This window comes from Physeter macrocephalus, chromosome 6 (genome assembly GCF_002837175.3).
Source record: "Physeter macrocephalus isolate SW-GA chromosome 6, ASM283717v5, whole genome shotgun sequence".
Taxonomy (NCBI): domain Eukaryota; kingdom Metazoa; phylum Chordata; class Mammalia; order Artiodactyla; family Physeteridae; genus Physeter; species Physeter macrocephalus.
The window spans coordinates 44886800-44907799 of NC_041219.1; the positions used below are offsets into that span (position 1 = coordinate 44886800).

Here is a 21000-nt window from a genome sequence, read left to right on the forward strand (position 1 = left end):
GGAATGGAGGGGGTGGTTGGAAAGGTGTAACATGTATAAAACGGATGGGATTTAGCAATTAATTTGATATGGAAGAAAAGGAGATGGAGAAATCAAGGGTAACATCAAGGTGTCAAGCTAAATGACTGGGAGGATGGGAATGCCATTGTCAAATAGGAAACATAAGGAAGAAAACAAGTTTGGGAGGGAACGGGATTAATTCTGTATCGAACATACAGAGTTTGAGACGGTAGCAAGCTATCCACAGATACGTGTCTGTCAGCCAGGTGAAAATACGGGGCTGGGGGCTGGAAATACAGGACTGGGAATCACTCACATTTAATAGTTGAAACTGTGAGATTAGATGGTATTGCTATGGCAATATGAAGAGATGTGAAGAGAGATCCAAGGACAGAACCTGGGGACATAAATGTTTAGAGAGTAGAAGAAAGAGAAGCACAGATTAACAAATTAGAGAGTCAGCAAATATTTATCAAACATCTTGCGCCCAGTTTATGATGAATAAGACATTCAAAGTCTCTGCCTCAAGGTGTTTGCATTCTTGGTGGGGGGAAGACAGGCAACAAAACACATAAATAAGTGATCCCTTCAGATAGTGATGTGTGTTATGCTAGAGAGTGACTGAATGTGGAAGCTCTTTCAGTTGGGGTGATCAGGATTCATTCATCGCTTCAAAGAGATGGCACTTGGGCTGATACCTAAATAATGTTGAGGGAAGCTTTCATGTAACAATGTGAGAGAAAAGCTTTCTAAGCCAAAGGAATAAATTCAGAGGCCAGATGGGCAAGATGGAGTATCAGGAACAGGATTTTCCTTCCCACTAGAAATGATAATTTTTAAAATATACGAAATGGGGGCTTCCCTGGTGGCTCGGTGGTTAAGAATCTGCCTGCCAATGCAGGGGACACGGGTTCGAGCCCTGGTCTGGGAAGATCCCCGCCACGCCGTGGAACAGATACCCCCGTGTGCCACAACTACTGAAGCCCGTGTGCCTAGAGCCCGCACACCACAATGAAGAGTAGCCCCCACTCGTCACAACTAGAGAAAGCCCACACACAGCAATGAAGACCCAACGCAGCCAAAAATAAATAAATTTATTTTAAATATATATGTGTATATATATATATATATATATATATATATATATATACACAAAATGTATTTGAAACAGTGGTTTTTCAAGACACTGGACATCAGGTAATGAAGGACAGTGATCACTGAGAAATGGAAAACAAGGTGAGTCCTCTGACTACCCCAGCGTACTGGCTTGAGAGAGAGCTTCCAGGCTGCGGTGCAGGGAAGGGGAGCCCAGGCAAAGCCCAGTGGACCCTCTCAGTTGAGGCAACATTGCTGAGAGTCTGGGGAGACTGAGGCAGCCAAAGTTTGTAGGATAGAGTACTGGAAAGGAGAGAGCTGCTAAGAGAAAGAACTCTGGAGATTTGAGGAGGGTTCACCTGTGTATACAGTAAAGTACTTTTTGGCACATACATGTGACTACTCAAGGCTGAGGCAGGAGGGGGCACCCCTCCAAGAGGATTGGAAGGAACAGTGTCTAGCACTCAAAAAGTGTCAGTAATCGTGCCTGTTTCTACAGACTAGAAAACCTCGTAATTCATGGAGCATTATTAGTATACTCAGCAGTAGTACTGGTAGAGTTCTCACCGTAGTAGTGGGGAATAATTAATTAGCCCTAACTAATTATTAAGTCTGGCTTAACGAATCCTAAAAACAAGACCTAAAAGGAACAAACTGTTTCAAAGTAATTTAACTGCATGTCAGAGCAACGCTCAAAAATATTTATAGGAATACAAAAATATTCAGGATCCAGCAAAAATTCTCAGTGTCTGTTATTCAAAGCAAAGATTTGCAGGCATGTAAAAACCAGGAAAATACAAACATAGTGAAGGGAAAAACAAATCAGTTGAAACCAACTCATAGTTGACACAGATGTTAGAATTAGCAGACAAGAATATTAAAACATTTATTATAATTGTATTTCAGATGTTCAAAAAGTCAAGCAGAGACATGGTAAATATATTTTTTAAAAACCCCAAATCAAATTTCTAGAGTTGAAAACTATAATGTTTGAGATGAAAAATATACTGGATGGAATTGTGGCAGATTAGATATTGTAGAATAAAACATAAGTGAATATAAAGAATCACCAATAGAAACTATCCAACATGAAACACAAAGAGTAAAAATCGAAAAAGTGAAGAGTATCAGTGTGTTGTAGACAACTTAGTCAACCTAATATCCCTGTAATTGGAGTCTCTGAAGAAGGGGGCAGTGCGGCAGAAAAATAGCTAAGAAATAATGGGCTCAAATTTTCCAAATTCGATAAAAGCTGTAAACCCACAGATTCACAGATCCAAAAAGCTCAATGCACCTGAAGCATCAGAAAAATGAAGAAAACCACATCAAGGCACATCCTAATCAAATGACTCAAAACCAGTGATAGACAAAATCTTAAAACCGGAGGAAAAAAGACACACTATTAACAGAGGAACAAAGAATTTCTCGTTGGAAACAATGCAAACAAAAAGACAGTGGAGGAACATCTTTAAAGCACTGAAAGAAAAATCTGCTCACCTTGAATTCTATAACCAGTGAAAATATCTTTCAAAACTGAAGGCTAAATAAAGTCTGTTTCAGACATACAGAAGCTGAAATAATTTATCACCAGCATACCCTTACTATAAGTAATGTTAAAGGGAGAAGGAAAATGATGCCACATGAAAATATGAATCTACACAAAGGAATGAAGAACTCAGAAAATGGAAACTACACAGCTTAAATATATGACTTTTTCCCGTTATTTAAATCTCTTTAAAAGAATTGATTGTTTGAACAACAATAATACAAATGCATTGTGGGTTTATAGCATTTGTATCTGTGAACTGTACAATAACAGTGGCATAAAGACCTGGAGGGGAACATGGTAGAATACTATTGTAAGATTCTTACATGTGAATTAGTATAATTTCACTTGAAGAGAAGAGGATACACTTGACCCTTGAACAATGCAGGGATTAGAGGCGCTGACCCTCTGGGCAGTCAAAAATCCAAGTATAACTTATAGTCCGCCATCCCTATACTCGGCTCTTCATATCTGGGGTTCCTCTGCATCCTTGGATTCAACCAACTGGAGATAGTATGGTACTGTACTGCAATATTTACTATTGCACAGTTGAAACCCGTGTTGATCAAGGGTCAGCTGTACTTCCCAACTCAGTCTGTGAGGCCAGCGTTACTCTGATAACAAAACTAGATGAAGACATTGCAAGAAAAGAAAACTACAGATCAGTATCTCTCATGAACATAAATGCAAACATTCTAAACCTAATTTTAGCATATTGAATCCAGTAATATGTACGAGGATAATATGTGAACATGTAGGGTTTATCCCAGCAATGTAGGGTTGGTTTAACATTCAAAAATCAATGTGATTCACCACAATAACAAAGTAAAAAAGAAAAACTGTATGATCAACTCAACAGATGCAGAAAAAGCACTTGACAGACGTCACATCCATTCCTGATAAAAACTTTCAGCAAAATAATAGAAAGGAGCTACTCAACTTGATAAAGCACTTTTATGAAAATTCTACAGTTAACATTAAGCTCAGTGGTGAATGACTGAATGCTTTACTCATACGATGAAGAACAAAAAAAAGGATGTTTGCTGTCTACACGTCTATTTAACATTGTACTGGAGGTTCTAGCCAGGGCAAAAAGGCAAAGAAAAGAGAAGAAGGGAGAGAGGAGAGGAGGGGAGGGAGCCAAAAGAGTACATACTGTGTGATTCCATGCATATATGAACTCTAGAAAATGCAAACTAACCTATGCCGACAGAAAGGACATTAGTGGTTGCCTGGGGAGGGAGAGCAGGAGGGAAGGATTAAAAAGGGGACATGAAACTTTTAGGAGTGGTGATTTCTTGATTGTGGTGATGGTTTCATAAGTATATATATATATCAGATTGTATACTCTAAATATATGCAGTTTAATATGTCAGTTATACCTCATAAAACTGTTAAAATTTTAAATAATTTTTAAAAGAAGAAAACAAACCAACAAAAATTTATTGGTGGCACTAAATAGAGCAGTTTTGATAGAGGGAAAACGTAGAGGCAAAAGAGTTTTAAAAGTAGTCTGAACACAGTAGATTAAACCCAGTTATTAATCTCTGCTCCCTTCTAAACCTCCACTAAAATTACTTTTACAAAATGATTTCGGCAAGCATAAATCCACCAGAAAAAAAGTGGGTGGAAGAGGAGGTGAAGTAGATAAGAGACGCCAACGAAATTTTGGAAGCTAGAAAGCTTTTGGAGTGACCGTGAAAATGGAAGGTTTGGTTGAAGAATTTACAAGGAGCAGGGTCCCAGGTATCCTGCCCCTCACATCCACAGATGGATGGATAGCTATCCCTCTCCCACCCTGGCAAAGCAGGGGGTGGGGGAGGGGGAGAGAACCTAACTAAAAACAGAAGGATTAAATCAAAGTCACATACTAGGTGAGAAAGTGCCAGCTCTCTTCCGCCATTCAGTCCCAGAACACTGGAAGCCAGGCTTATACCTGTTAGGCTGAGGATTGAAGGGGTACCTCTCTGGGCAATTGAACAGCCCAGGGGGGAAAAAGAATATACAGATGTAGGCATCTGAGTGTTCTCCCAATGAAATGGCCAGGTCCCCTCCTTATACCCAAGACGCCAACCACGGGATAAGCAATGTCCTCCCCCTTCTCCACATACAAAAAGCACTTTTGAGCTCTTTAGGACTTAACTCTTAAAAATCAGTGGATAGCCGAAGGTGACCAGACATTTGATAAAAACCTGTGAATGGAAGATAGTGACCAAACCAAAGATCAAAGAGGAACTTGGAGGAAACAGATTATACAGGGAGCGAAAGAAAATAAAGCAAACAAAATAAAAACACTCCATAATATCCTCAGAAATAAGGATCATATAATCAGGGAATAAGAACAGGACTATAAAAAAAGGACTATTCAGAGCACAAGGAAGAGCTCTTAAAACTAAACTGCAAGGGCAGGAAAAAAATTTTAATTGAAAGTATTGAAAGGTTAAGAGAATCTCCAGAAAGTAAAATAAAAAGTCAAAGTGAAAAAAAAAAAAGTCAAAGTGATAAAAGTGGAGAGATAAAGAAGAAAATTAAGGAATGAATCCTGTAGACTCAGTACTGGGTAACAGGGATTCCTGAAGTAGAGAAAAGAAACTGGAGGGGATAAAATTTCAAATATTTAAATAAATAGAGAAAATATCCCAAACCTGAAGAACTAGAACTTCTGGATTGCAAGTATTTACCCAGTACCAGCTCAATAAATGAAAGAAGGACCATACTTAGTGGTTTGCATTTTTAGAAACCTGAGGAAAAGGAAAGGATCCTAAAAGTTTCCAGAGAAGAAACAGGTCATATCCAAAACATTAGGATTTTTAATACTATCGAATTTCTGTCTAGCAACTTTGGGTGCTAGAAGACGATGGAGCATGGCCTTCAAATTTTTGGAGGGAAAAACATTTACTAACTTGAAATTCTATATTTGATTATGTATGTGGGTAAAAATATTCTATATGTTAAATATATAGATAAAATAAGGACTTTCAGTCATTCAAGATCTCAAAAAATTCATTTCCTGTATACCTTTTATTAGGAAATCATTGAAGTCTGTGTTCCACCTAAATGAGGAATAAACCATAAAAGAGGGAGGAAAAGGAAACAGATGCTCCAGTGAAGGGGAGAGAGCAAGGAATCCCAGAGATAAAGGGAAAGAGTCATCCCTGGCAAAGTGTCAGCTAGTTAGCAGTCTAGAGGGCAAACAATCTCAGCTGGAACAGGAGAAAACCCCTGAGGAATGTCTCCAAGAAAACCCCTGAGCAATGTCTCAGAGACTGGAGTGAAATTGATAGATTACCTGAAGTGTTTGAACTTATTTAAGAGGAGACTCACAGCTCTGTTGGAGGGTTTGAGGGCGAATTAGTGAAAAATACATAATAAATACCAAGCCAAAAAAATTGAAAGAAAGTATAAGAGGAAGTAGTAATTGTTAGTTCCAGGGAAAAGAAAAAATTGTACAAGAAAGGAAATTAACTATTCCATATGATCCAGCTGTATGTTTTTTACTGAGTAATAGCACTGCTAGCACTGAATATTGATTTGAACAAAAATTGTGATTTATATTGGGAGGATATTGGGTTACATTGGGAGAAGGGAGGTACATATGTGTTGGTGGGGGGAGCAACAGAAGAGCGTGCTCAGTGATGAGAACACGGAAGTAACGGGGGTGTAGTTTAGTCTTTAAAGAATTTGGATAGTAAAGGGAAGGGAAAAAACAGGAGGTTAGTTGGAGAGTCTCACAAGGCCAAAAATAATTTTTCAGAAGGGAAGAGATTATAAAATATTTGTAGCTTGAGTAGTTGAATTTACTAGAAAGGGAGAAAGAAGGGTTCCTTAGATAGTCAGATCCCAGAGAAGGCAGTGTGGTGTAGTTCATGAGTTTGGAAACAAGTGGTGAGGTTAGCCTTGCAGAGCAGTCAGTGAGGGGCAGATGGGCAATGACACAGAGGTTTGTGATATAGTCATGAGAGAAAAAAACGAGGGGCTTTTGGGACTTTGTGTGGATAGCATTGTCATCTTCAGAAAGGAAAGATTTAGGGAGGATGCTTAGTGGATGGGTTTAGAGTCTTTGAGGAGATAGAAAAGGTACAGGATAAATGAGTGAGGAGTGTGGTGTAGTAGGTCAGTCATTCAGCCCAGTTCTTAGCACCTAGAAGGCATTTGGCAGTTGTGTTGAAAGAATGAACGACCGACCAGAAGGGCTGTGTTAGAGGCTGTGTTTGGCGGGGTTGGGGGAAGCAGGTGAACAAAGGATCACAGCTGCTGGCTAAGCCTTAAAGAGCTACTGGGAAGGAGCACCTGGAAGGGAGGAGGAAGGAGTGCCAGGAGATATCAGAAAATGCTTCCTAAAAAGGTAACTTTCAACCAGTCTTTGAAGGTGAAATGGAAGTTCACCAGAAAGACAGGATGAAGATGGGCCTTCCAGGCAGAGGTGTTGAATGTCAGCACTGAGTGGAAGTTAACTGGTATAATTTGTAAAGGAACCAGTTTTGTAACTTTCTCCAGCTCTGCACTCCAGGAGCTAAAGAGAAAAAGAGAAGGGTTTGGCAAGACAGGAATGTCCTAAGGACAAGTTGGTGGTGAGCAAATCTAGGGCATTATGGAGGAAAGTCACCGAAATGCCTGTGGGTGAGCCTCTGAATGGACTCTGAGGAAAGAGAAGAACCACAGAACTAAGGACTCCTTACAGATTCAAATGGAGGGAGGGAGTGGAAGAGGCACTTATGGTCGGAGGCGGATTTCAGAATTCATGGACCTCGGTGTGGAGTGGTCCAGATGGACGGCGAGGCCCAGCATCGGGTCCTGCCCATCTCCTCCCTGAAGCAGGAAGGAGATGGATCTTCTGTCTAGGATGGGTCTAGAGTGTCTGATGCCTTTAAACTGAGTTAAGTGCCCTTCCTTCCTTGTTTCATTGCATTCTCACACTGTATTGTAATTTACTAGTTTTTGTTTGTCTTTCCCACCAATCGTAAGTTTTTTGTGGGGGCAAAGACTGTCTTCTTCCCTATTACCTCAGCACAGCACCTAGCATGTAATATGTACCCAATAAATAATTTGTTGAACGAATGAATGGTAGTGGGAGAAAGGTGAGGACATGATTATTCAGTATTATGAATAAAAATACTGAAGCTCCTGAAAATGAGGTCAGGGGGAGGAGTGGTGGGGATCATCAAATTAAGTCCAAAGTGTTCAAGACATTTGTAGAAAAGAGAAATTAAGATGCGAAGGACTCTCCACTGGAAGTGGACTTGAGAAAAACAGGAAGTGGCAATAAGGAGCAGTGATCTTTCTGGACCGTTTTTATTGCCTTCTGAGATGATGAAGAGTGAGAAAAGGTATGAACCCTGGTGAAGGAGGTAGTATCTTCTGGGGAAAAGCATTTTAATTAATACTTAAAAGAATGAGCAGAAATATGAAGTATATGTAAGGCAGAAAACCAGGGCTTCTGGGCAAGAAGGGACATTATATGTAAAGGCACAGAGGGGTGAGGAGTTGGTGTGTGCTCCACCAGGGGTTCAGAATGGGTGAGTGAGGCAGGGGTGATAAAAAAGATCACTTAGGCAAATGAACTGAAATTTTATCCCTCAAGACAGGTGATAGAGTGCCATTGAAGAATTTCAAGGAGAGTGATGTGATCATGTTCGCATTTTACAAAGTCCATTTGATGGAAGTGGTTTGGAGGATGGATTGAAATGAGATGGGACCCAGAAGCACAAAGACTAGTGAGAAGGTTTTTGTAGTAGTGAGATTTAGAGAAGCTGGCTTTAACTATGGCAGTTAAAGAGGATAAGAAGGGGTAATGGGTATGAGAGCTGTTTAAGAGGTAGAAGCCACTGTACTTGGTGATTAACAGGATGTGGGGTTAAAGAAGGAAGGTGGAGAACCTATAACCTTGACTGTAGGTTTCCTGTTTAAGGACCTTGGTGAAGATGGTACCATTTACAGAGATAGGGGATATAAAAAGGAGTGGAAATTTAAGGCCAAAGATGATGTTTCATTTTGGACCTATTGGGCCATCCAAGTGGAGACCCAAATATGCAGAATATGAGGGCTGCAGTTAAAGATTCGAAAGCCAGTATAGGGGAGGTTGTTGAAGCTGTGGGGTTTTTTTGTTTGTTTGTTTGTTTTTAATTTTTGGCTGCATTGGGTCTGCGTTGCTGCACACGGGCTTTCTCTAGTTGCGGCGAGCGGGGGCTACTCTTCGTTGCGGTGCACGGGCTTCTCATTGCGCTGGCTTCTCTTGTTGCGGAGCATGGGCTGTAGGCGCACGGGCTTCAGTAATTATGGCGCATGGGCTCAGTAGTTGTGGCGCACGGGCTTAGTTGCTCCACGGCATGTGGGATCTTCCCGGACCAGGGCTCGAACCCATGTCTCCTGCATTGGCAGGCGTATTCTTAACCACTGAGCCACCAGGGAAGTCCCAAGCTGTGGGCTTTTTGATTATTATTTCTCTTCATTATTGTGCTAATTAGAAATGGTTATAGATAAGACATTTTAAAAATAAATTTATTTATTTATTTTCAGCTGCAATGGGTCTTCGTCGCTGCACGCAAGCTTTCTCTAGTTGCGGCGAGTGGGGGCTACTCTTTGTTGAGGTGCACGGACTTCTCATTGCAGTGGCTTCTCTTATTGTGGAGCACGGGCTCTAGGTGCGTGGGCTTCAGTAGTTGTGGCACACGGGCTCAGTAGCTGTGGCTCGTGGGCTCTAGAGCGCAGGCTCAGTAGTTGTGGTGCACGGGCCTAGTTGCTCCGCGGCATGTGGGATCTTCCCGGGCCAGGGATCGAACCCATGTCCTCTGCATTGGCAGGCGGATTCGGGCCTAGTTGCTCCGCGGCATGTGGGATCTTCCCGGGCCAGGGATCGAACCCATGCCCTCTGCATTGGCAGGCGGATTCTTAACCACTGCACCACCAGGGAAGTCCCTAGATAAGCCTTTTTTAAAAAAACTAGTAAGCAGAGGCTAAGTCCACAATGTAGAGCTCTTTAACTGGGGAGGATTTTTAAAGGTCAAAAATCAAGAAATTTTTATAATATATATAAGTGGGAGAATAGTCATTCTTGTCTTTGAGAAAATGTTCCAAGGAACTTTAATAAATTTAAACAATGTGTCATCTTTTTTTTTCTAATTAAGGCATAACATTTATTTGTAGAGTTAAGTGCATAAAATGTACAGTTCAGTGATTTTTTTTTCCGCCTATGTGTACTTTCTTGTAACCACAGCCCAGATCAAGATCATCTCCAGCTCCTCATAAAGTTCCCTTTGCAACATTATAACCATGTTTTTTCTTCTAGAGGTTTAGATCACTGTGTAAATTTAGGATGGAAGACTCCTCCCTCTCCTTGGCAAAATCTGGTAGGCTGCAGAATCAGGAAGTCCGTAGAGAAGAATAAAAGTCGAAACCTGGTTTGAATTTCACAGTATGCAGTATGTGTCTTTTATTATTCTTGCTTACACTTCCTCCAGTTTCTCCTTTTAATGGAAATAAAGTAAACCTCTCGATTTTTCTGTTCTTTTTGAAACATAGCCTCTTAATACTATTCCATCTTCTCCAGTATTTCTGAGAAATGAAGACTGCAGAGGGTTGCAGAGCTGGAAAGCCTTTTGTTTTATTTGGGTTTCATTATGGTGTGTATCTATGTTACTGTTGTCTGTCTTCCAGATTACTAGGTTCTATAAGAAATGGACGGTATATTTCTAAGTAGGGAATAATCCTAGAACACATCTGTTGATATCTACCTCCTTGAATACTTCTGTTTGATATTTTAAAATTATGCCTTTTGGGGAAGTTTTCATAGGACTGATAGTCCCAGTTTGTGGAGGTAGCTCTATCTCTGTACTTATCTTCCTTTATTGATCGGTAAACCATCTGGAATAGTAAAATGCTTTCTTTTTCCTTTGAAAATTTGTATTGAGAAATAAACCATACATATAAAAGAGAAAAGAAATACATACAGTTAAAAGAATAATTATAAAATAAATGCCCATATACCTACTACATAGGCCAAGAAATAGAATTTAACCCTACCCCAGAAACCACCATGTGTCCCTTCCTGATCGAATCCCTCTTGCCTGACTCCCTAAGATACTAATTAGCTTAAATTTTGTAATAGTTATTCCCTTTTCTTTATAGTTTTATAAACCATAAATATACATATATGTCTATATATACACATATATGGCTTAAAAATGTACATATTGGAATTTTATGTTAATGGATTTAAACTGTGTATGTATTCTTTTGTAACTTGCTTCTTTCACCTAGTATTGTGTTTTTGTAACTCATCCAGGTTGAGGTGTGTTTCTGTAGTTCATTCATTTTCATGCAGTATAATATTCTATTGTCTTAAAACACCATAGCCTATTTATCTACTTTATTGTTGATGAATGTTTATTTTTTTTCCTGTTAAAAATAATGCTCCAAAAAATATTTTTGTTTATGTGCAGAAGTTTCTCTAGGGTATGTACCTAGAAGTGCAACCACTGGTTTGTACAGTAAGTACATAGTCAAGTGTACTAGATAAGGGCAAACTTTTTAAAAGTATTGGTACCAATTTTCCCTCCCACTGGGAATGGATGAGAGTTGCTGTTGCTCTGCACCCTTGTCAACACTTGGTATTGCCCAGCTTTTTAATTTTAGCCAGCCTGGTGGTTGTGAAATGGTATCTCTTTGTGTTTTTAATTTGCATTTTCCTGATTGACAGGAGATTGAACATCTTTTCATAAGCTTAGGGCCATTTATGCATCCCCTTCAGTGAAATTCCTACTCAATAATTTTGTAAATTTTTCTGGTAGGTTGTCTTCTTCTTACTGATTCATAGCAATTCTTTATTATATTCTGGATGCTAATCTTTTGTCACAATTATGAATTTCAAATCAGCATGCTTCCTTTTTTATTCTGCAAATCTGGTCACCCAAGCAGAGATTCCATAAGCAAACCTGGAGAGTGAAAACCACTGGCTGAGGCTTCTGTCCTAGGCAGTATAGTGAAATGCCATGCGGTTCTGTAAGCACAGGCCCTGGCACTTTGGAGTGATTGCATCTTAGTTACTGACTACTGCTGACTTGTGGTACTTGCCTTTGCAGGTGGAACAGGAGGATTTTGTAATGGAAGGGCATGGCAAGACTCCACCTCCTGGTGAAGAAAGCAAACAGTGAGTTACAGTTTATTTTAAAAGGGTCTTATTACAGATCTTCAGAAACACTTTGCTTAAACATGCTGAGAGCATGTTTGCAAGGGATGTATATGTTGGGCACATTGTGGAACTCACGAATTGCTTTGGTGGCTGTTAATGCATTGCTTCTATTTATAGACAGACTAACTGGAGGGACAAGAAAGTTGGCTTTGTAGTTTTTCACACTTGACTAATCAAAATTTATGTCACGCTTTAGCAAAGGCTTTAAGGCTTAGGATGTTCCAAACTGAACTAACTCAGTCTGGTTGATTTCCAAAGACAGCGTAAAATGGTATATCCTTTTCTTAGCAGTGTCTTTATGAAGTGAACTTAATTAATAGACTTTTTCCCTGCATTCCAAGTGTGAATTTATTTGAATAATACTTCCTGAAATTCTATTCCATTAGTTACTTATACTTCTTTGTTTAAATAACAAATTGTTTCCCTAAAGGAACAGGAATTATAAATAATATAACTTAGCCAACATTCTAAATAATTCAGAATGTCTCCTCTAATTTTTTAAAAAAATAAATTTATTTATTTTTATTTTATTGATTTTATTTTTGGCTGCGTTGGGTCTTCGTTGCTGCATGGGCTTTTCTCTGGTTGCGGCGAGCAGGGGCTACTCTTCATTGCAGTGTGCAGGCTTCTCTTTGTCGTGGCTTCTCTTGTTGCGGAGCACGGGCTCTAGGTGCACAGGCTTCAGTGGTTGTGGCACGTGGGCTCAGTAGTTGTGGCTCCTGGGCTCTAGAGCGCAGGCTCAGTAGTTGTGGTGCACGGGCTTAGTTGCTCCGCGGCATGTGGGATCATCCCGGACCAGGGCTTGAACCCGTGTCCCCTGCGTTGGCAGGTGGATTTTTAACCACTGCGCCACCAGGGAAGCCCGGGGGCTACTCTTTGTTGTGGTACATGGGCTTCTCTCATTGTGGAGCACAGGCTTTAGGTGTGCGGGCTTCAGTAGTTGTGGCACGTGGGCTCAGTAGTTGTGGCTCACAGACTCTAGAGTGCAGGCTCAGTAGTTCTGGCGCATGGGCTTAGTTGCTCCGCGGCATGTGGGATATTCCCGGGCCAGGGATCGAACCTGTGTCCCCTGCATTGGCAGGCGGATTCTTAACCACTGCGCCACCAGGGAAGCCCCTCCTCTAACTTCTTAAGGAGTGATAAGTTTTAAATCTGAAATTGAGAGTCCTCTAGGTAGCTTTTGTGTGGCAGCGAGTAGATTTTTTCCTCCCTCTGTCACAGAACCTGAAAAATTATGTTGCAGAGCAGAGTGGTGTGTTTCATATGCCCTTTTAAAGGAAAAACAGTTAAGACTGGCTTAAAGTACGGACATAACTGCTATTTTTTATTCAGACAGTAGTCTTCTAAGTTGAATGGGACAGTGATTCATGGAATATACCGAAAATCTGTAGAGAGAAACTCTTTTCTCTCATCTTTTTTTTTTTCCTAGAAAATAATTTAGTTTTGGTCTGTCTTATGAAAATTATGTCTCTGAAACCCTTAGGAATGAATTATGCAGAATATGCTATGCTGCCTTGAGGCCAGGTTCATTAAAGGAGAATGTTTGTCTTGTATTTGTTGTGAATGGAAACCAGGATATTTTCACAGCTGGTTTAATTTGCTAACCAGGCAGTTTTAAAAATAGCTTACAATATAAATCCTAACTTTGCTGTATTCTGTCAAATGCACTTATATTCTGCATGGGCGGATGGAATCAATTCATCTTTAGCAAGATAGAAAGCCAAACAACTAGTCCCAGTAGAAGGAACTAGGAACACTTTAGTTGCCCTGCCCCCTTATCCACTCCCCCTTCCCAGATTCAGGTCAAAGGTATTATAATATAAAAATCATAGCTCCCATTTGACGAGGGTTTTCTGTGCACTGAGAACTTTGCTTAAGGTGCTGTGTATGTTATTTCCAACCCTTACAGTGTCTCCACTTCAGATATTGGGGTCGGTAACTTGCCCATGGTAATGCAGCTTGAAACGGAAGTTAGGATTTGAACTGGATCTTTCTGACTTTAAAGTGTTTTATAATATCTCTTGAATGCAAATTCTTTGCCAGCCTTGGGATCTATGTTCCTGAAAAGTATTGTGGCTAGCAAAATTGCAGCTGTCAAGATCAAAGTCTCATGGATAAGAGTGAGTTGGGGGAAACAGTGAAAATGGCATAAAGCCTATTTTTAAAACACAGATGAAGGTTCTATTCTCTGAAGGGTATCCATTTCCCAAACAAACCAGTCTTTATCTTTAAAAACCTGCTCCAGTAACCCCTATCCTGAATCAGCTTCTTTAGGTATTCAGGAAACATTGCTGGGATAGATTCTCCCACAAGTTTTATGTTATACAAACTGTACTTCTTTTAGAAAACTTAAAACAGCCCCAGCAGACTTGAAACGTCATGGGTTGTATGCTTACCATTCCCCTTGACTGTTTTGTTTTCACAAATCTCTGACTTTTCACAGATGAATCTTGTTTTATTTTGTTTTGGTTTTTTTTTGTGGGGAGGGGTTGTTTGTTTTTTTCTGGGCTTAGTCTGCTATCATATATTGAAATGATAAAGCAGAAGTGAATCTTCTCTCTGGGGCTTCCTCCGATAGACCTGCCCACCTCTTCTGTGGGAGTGCGGGGGAGCAAAGGTGCTGTGTTCTTTTGTTTGAGGCAACAGAAATAAAAAGAGTGAAAAAAATTTTTATTTTTTATTTTTTTGTATCTCAGAACTGCAGTTAGCAAAGGATGATTGAATCCTGGATAGTAGAATCTAGGAACTGAATACTGCATTCTAGATCCCGTGAGTGACACATTGCTGAATAACTTATGAAATTCCCATCCATTCTTTATTTTTAAATTATAAAAGTAATACATGGTTGTCATAAAACATTCAAACAGTAAGTGTGGATTTAGAAATAAAAATGAGATTCTTCTTTTACCCTCCTTCGCTTCCTCATCTTCTTAAACATTTTCTGTATATTTAGAAAAAAACAACTAAATAGATTTTTTTCCTAATATAATTCTTCTGAGACTTGCTTGTTTCATCTGACATCTTTTGCAGTCTATTTCATTCTTTTAAACATCTGCAAAACATTCTGTTGAACTGATGTACTATAGTCATTCTTCTCTAATAAATATTTTGGTGGCCTTCGCTTCTTTGATTATTACAAATAATACTTTATTGAACATCCTTATTCTTATATCTTTATACACAGGTGTATTTCTGTAGAATAGATGTCTAGACATGGAGCTGTTTGGCTCATGGGCATGTTTATTTTTTTACAAGGAGGTAGCTGCTATCAAATTACCTTTCAAAAGAGCTATACCAATGTTCATTTCCATCAGCAGTGAATGAGGGTGCCCGTTCTTCCACACCTTTGATGACAGTAAAATTATTTATCTTTGAATTTTTGCCCCTCTAATATTTTATTGTTTTAATTTGCACTTTTATGCTTACTAATAAGATGGAATGTCTTTTGTTCGTTTATTGGCCGTTGATTTTTATTTCGTGTACCACCCTATTTACCTACGATTCCCATTTTTCTTTTGGATTGTTTGTTTTGCTAGTTTTGTAGGAGCCCTTTACAAAGTGTAGATATTATTAACCTTTTGTCTTTTGAGATGTTGTGAATATTTTCTCCCAGCCTTATCTTTTAACATTGGGGTAGCTGTCATACTAATAAACCATTTACATTTTTATGTAGTAAAATCAGCTTTCATGGCTTCTGTGTTTTGTGCTTTCCTAAAGAAGTCTTTCCTACCCTAACATGATGAAATGTCCTGAGTTTTTCTGCTGTATTTTTCACTTTTATACCTTTAATTGAACTGGTACTCATTTTTGTGTATGGTATGAGGCAGAGATCTAACTTAATTTTCTTCTGAATTGGTTTCCAAAATGGTTCTCATTCATTGGTATTAGCTTGTACAGAGAGCCTTTTTCACTTACAGAGGCAGGTGGAGCACAGGGATTATATAACTCGCTCAAGGTCACAGAGCAAATTCTAGTAAGGATTAGGTCTAAAATTATTTCTGTTAGCTGATCTGTGCCACTTTCCTTGTTTCTTCGTTTAATATTTTTACCATAGGTTCTGGAAGTCTTGAAAAAATTATTTTATTTCTGTGATGTTTATTTCAATGGAATAAGTTCTATTAATAGGTAGATTAAGGTAGCTATGCATGTAGAAAGCTTCTTGAAAAAATAATTGCCTTTTGATATTGAAAAATATTTGTGCTAAATTGTTAATATTTAGATCAGTTGTGCTGATTTCTGGTGTACATGTGAATAAGATTTAGTAGAATGTATAGCTTTAAACATTTATCTATATATATTGTCTCAATATTATTGCTTTGTAATGAGGTTTATTTACTATTAGTGTATCTAATGTAATCATTTTTCTGAGGATATTCACTTTATGAGCTATTGAAGCAAATCAGACAAACCAGGGTTATTGCCATATAATTACTACACTAAACTCACACAGTATTAATCACATGATGTGTTTGATACAGGGGTAAGTATAAAACTATTACAGCTTTTTTTTTTTTTTTTTTTTTTTTGTGGTATGCGGGCCTCCCCCTGCCGTGGCCCCCCCCCGCCGCGGAGCACAGGCTCCGGACGCGCAGGCCCAGCGGCCACGGCTCACGGGCCCAGCCGCTCCGCGGCACGCGGGATCCTCCCAGACCGGGACGCGAACCCGGCCCCCCTGCATCGGCAGGAGGACGCGCGACCACTGCGCCGCCAGGGAAGCCCCTATTACAGCTTTTTAAAACACAAGATGAGCAGATACTTACTCATAGATTGTGTTTGATAATGATTATTGAAAGCTCATTCCAGATAAAATGTTTCTACCCAGGCAGGATTTTGATTTGGTTTTATTTATGATACAAGTGGTGGTCTAGTTATTTGTGGGCATATCATTTCTTGTAATTTTTTTTGAGATAAACCCACGCACATATGGTCACCTATCTTGTAAATTATTTTTGAAGTTAGATATCAGTTTTGGTATATTAACAAGATGAGTTTGGCCTCTTTTTCATTTCCTCCTTTAAAAAAAATTTTAATATAGCTTATAAACAAATCTAAGCTTTAAATCTCCATGCTGAAATTCACTCATATTCTCAAAAGATATTTGTCTTTAACCTACTAAAATAATTCAATTTTTCTAGTAAATTTTTATCGATTGAATTTTCTTAATTCTTTTGGTTCATTTTAAAGGTCATCATTAAAAACAACTCTCTCAAAGCAGGATCTCAAAGAGATATTTGCACACACATATTTATTGCAGCATTATTCATAATAGCCAAGAGGTGTAAGCAACCCAACTGTCCATTAACAGGTGAACAGGTAAAGAAAATGTGGTATATACATACAGTGGAATATTATGAAGCCTTAAAAAAGAAGGAAGTCTTGTCACATGCTACAGCATGCATGATCCTCAAGGGCATTATGCTAAGCAAAGTAAGCCAGTCACAAAGGACAAATACTGTATGATTCCACCCATAAGAGGTATCTAATGTAGTCAAAATCATAGAAATACAAAGTAGAAAGGTGGTTGCCAAGGGCTAGGGGGAGAGAGGAGAGAGAATTAGTATTTAATAGGTATAGAGTTCAAGATGAGAAAATTCTAGTGATCTGTTTCAAAACAAAGTGACTATACTTAATACCACTGAACTGTACACTTAAAAATAGTTAAGATATAAAATTTAATGCTTTTTACCATAATAAAAAAAATAGCAACCAATTGAAATGTACCTTAAATGTAAAATATAGCCTGGATTTCAAAGACTTAGTACAAAAAAAGAATGTAAAATTAATATTTTTTATATTGTTTATTTATTTATTGCACTTAAAAAGCAGTTAGGCCATTTGTTGGCATTAGGAGAGCATTCCTTTAAATAAGAGAAAGGACTCTGAACACTAAAATCTCATCCATTTTATGAAAACTTGAGACCAGACTCTTCATCATCTGTAAACTGCTTAATCATGAACAGGAGCAAGAATTTGAGTTAAATAAATTAAACCAAACTGTCCAGCTACAAGGAAATGAAAGGAAAGCTGGGGGGCGGGGGAAGAAAATGAAAGGAAAGCTGAGGGCGGGGGAGGGCCCCCCCCCACCCCCACCAAAGTCCTTGCTTTCACACTACAATGTTTCAGGTACAAGAATCTGACAGTTGGGACTTCCCTGGGGGTCCAGTGGTAAGACTCCCCCTTCCAGTGCAGGGAGTGAGGGTTCCATCCCTGGTCGCGGAGCTAAGATTCCACATGCCTTCTGGCTAAAAAACCAAAACATAAAACAGAAGCAATATTGTAACAAATTCAATAAAGACTAAAAATGGTCCACATCAAAAAAAAAAAAAAAAGAAAAACTAACAATTCCCCAATGCAGCACAAAACCGCTTCCCATAAGGCAGTCATTTAATTATCAACTGTCCAAAGGCTAAGAAAATTTCGTGGAAAAGGAGCCTACCCTCTGGCTCTGTGCATGGCTTGTAGCTGAAGAGCCAAGTTCTTAAGAACCGAGGATCAACTGCCATACTCTTGGGGAGAACGCCTTCATAGAATCTCAGGCATCCGTTCTCAGCTTCCCCATCTATAAAATGCGGCCCTGGCGAGGCAAGACCTGATAGGCTTCCAGATAGAAGCCTTCACGCACCTCATTGTACTCCAGCACGTGCCGCTTGATCTTGGACGAGTCAGCCCAGATGACGAAGTCCTACATGCTGCACGTGACAAGGAAGGTGGGGTCGGTGACCACGTCGGGGCCCTTGTGCACGTGGCCCTGCTCCATGAATGCCACGGCGGCCTGGAGGTGCTGCACCAGGCGCAGCTCAAGCAGTACAGTGGGCAGGCTGCGGCGGCAGAAGGACGAGACCTTGAAGAAATCGCCGAGCTCCAGTGATCCACATGTGGGCACTAGGCCGAGAGCATACTTGGCCAGCAGCGCTTCGGCAGCTCGCGCAGGCACAGCTCGCGAGGCCAGCAAGGCTCAGCTGGTTGTAGCGTGTGTCGTCCTCGTACCGCTGCAAACGATGACGCCGCGACACACGCAGCTCCTGCAGGTTGTGATCGGTGACCTCCCAGTTCAGGAAGACCATCTGCTTCAGAAGCTTCTGCTCACGGAATTTAAGCTTCCACACCATGGTGGCGGCTCAGATGCTCTATATTGTTGTATGTTGAAATGATAATCTGTTATATATGTTGTGTTAAATAAATCATATTAAATGTTAAAAACCAAAAAAATCTAATTTAATAATGTATTTTATAGACAGTATCCCCCTTTTAGGGATTGTTGATATAATTAATTGTATCATTTTCTATATTTCTACTCTCTTGGGGTGCTTTTTTAACTTCCCTTTCTAAGGGAGAATCTATTCTTGCATCGGAGACCTGTAAGGAAATCGAAGTGTTGAAGACAGTTTTATATTGATTCAGAGAGAAGAATGTAATTTAGGGAGTCAGCACCACCCTTTATACCCCAGTGTGGTGTAATATGGTTTTGTGCTTGAGGTGCTGTTTTTTAAATGTCTTAACTCCAATGTCTTGATTAAATTCTCTTCTTACTAATTACATTCTTCCCAACTTAAATGTCTAGTTATAAAATGCCCTTTTAATTTTTCTGAATTATTAATTATACAGACCTTTTGTAAGTTCTGATAGTTAGTCCTTACCTTTATTTCTGCTCCTACTCTAACTCCTTAACCTACAGTTCTCTCTTCCTCACATTCATCTTATACTGTGGTACAACTTTTAAAAGTTTATTCTTTCTAAATCTCTACAGTTGATAGCCCTTGTTTTATATTTGACTACCGAATTTAACAAACTTAAATTTAATTTAAGTTTAAAATTTAACCTCTATGGGAACCATTCTTTAGGTGCTTATTTAAAGGCTTTGGGAAGCTCTGTAGCATTTCCTAAATACAGAGAAAATGAAAGTATTTCCAAATCACTCATTTTATAGATAATTATCTTCAAAACACAAACCTTGGTATTTGGCCATAGGAAAGGGTTTTTTGGTTGGTTTGTTTTTAACATTTTATTTTCTGTTTTCTACCATCAGTTTTTCACCAACTGTTTTTTTCCTTTGGACCATTAAAATATGTACATGTTGAAATAAACTTATTAAGAAGTACCAAATTGGGCTTCCCTGGTGGCGCAGTGGTTGAGAGTCTGCCTGCCGATGCAGGGGACACGGGTTCATGCCCCGGTCCGGGAAGATCCCACATGCCGTGGAGCAGCTGGGCCCGTGAGCCATGGCCGCTGAGCCTGCGCGTCCGGAGCCTGTGCTCTGCAACGGGAGAGGCCATAACAGTGAGAGGCCGGCATACCGCAAAAAAAAAAAAAAAAAAAAATGAAGTACCAAATTGAATGCTTTGTAAACTCAATCATTACTACACAGCAGTAAGCTGAACATCAGGAAAATGGTTGGATTTCTTTTTTTAATATTTATTTATTTGGCTGCACCAGGTCTTATTTGCAACACGTGGGATCTTCGTTGTGGCATGCAGGATCTTTTTTAGTTGCCGCACGTGGGATCTTTAGTTGCGACATGTGGGATCTTTAGTTGCGACATGTGGGATCTAGTTCCCTGACCAGGGATAGAACCTGGGCCCCCTGCATTGGGAGTGCGAGTCTTAACCACTGGACCACCAGGGAAGTCCCTGCTTTGGACCATTAAAATATGTACATGTTGAAATAAACTTATTAAGAAGTACCAAATTGGGCTTCCCTGGTGGCGCAGTGGTTGAGAGTCTGCCTGCCGATGCAGGGGACACGGGTTCATGCCCCGGTCCGGGAAGATCCCACATGCCGTGGAGCAGCTGGGCCCGTGAGCCATGGCCGCTGAGCCTGCGCGTCCGGAGCCTGTGCTCTGCAACGGGAGAGGCCATAACAGTGAGAGGCCGGCATACCGCAAAAAAAAAAAAAAAAAAAAATGAAGTACCAAATTGAATGCTTTGTAAACTCAATCATTACTACACAGCAGTAAGCTGAACATCAGGAAAATGGTTGGATTTCTTTTTTTAATATTTATTTATTTGGCTGCACCAGGTCTTATTTGCAACACGTGGGATCTTCGTTGTGGCATGCAGGATCTTTTTTAGTTGCCGCACGTGGGATCTTTAGTTGCGACATGTGGGATCTTTAGTTGCGACATGTGGGATCTAGTTCCCTGACCAGGGATAGAACCTGGGCCCCCTGCATTGGG

At 39.8% G+C, this 21000-nt stretch overlaps 1 protein-coding gene and 1 pseudogene across 15 annotated transcripts in view; one reads left to right on the forward strand and one right to left on the reverse strand.

The window, feature by feature from the left end:
- The window catches only part of TNRC6B (trinucleotide repeat containing adaptor 6B), a 283431-nt gene that overhangs the window by 81811 nt on the left and 180620 nt on the right, over positions 1-21000 (forward strand). For 14 of the 15 annotated variants that reach the window (XR_008617589.1, XR_008617590.1, XR_008617591.1 and 11 more), the window contains one exon: positions 11719-11786. Coding sequence is in view for 12 of the 15 variants with exons in the window: in XM_028490624.2 (XP_028346425.1) it covers positions 11719-11786 (68 nt within the window). In the remaining 3 variants the exon portion in view is untranslated. Of the gene's footprint in view, positions 1-9703; positions 10060-11718; positions 11787-21000 lie in introns of those variants that run through there. The other variant, XM_028490626.2, reaches the window with a different exon arrangement.
- LOC102983577 (U3 small nucleolar ribonucleoprotein protein IMP3-like) lies at positions 17014-19601 on the reverse strand (annotated as a pseudogene).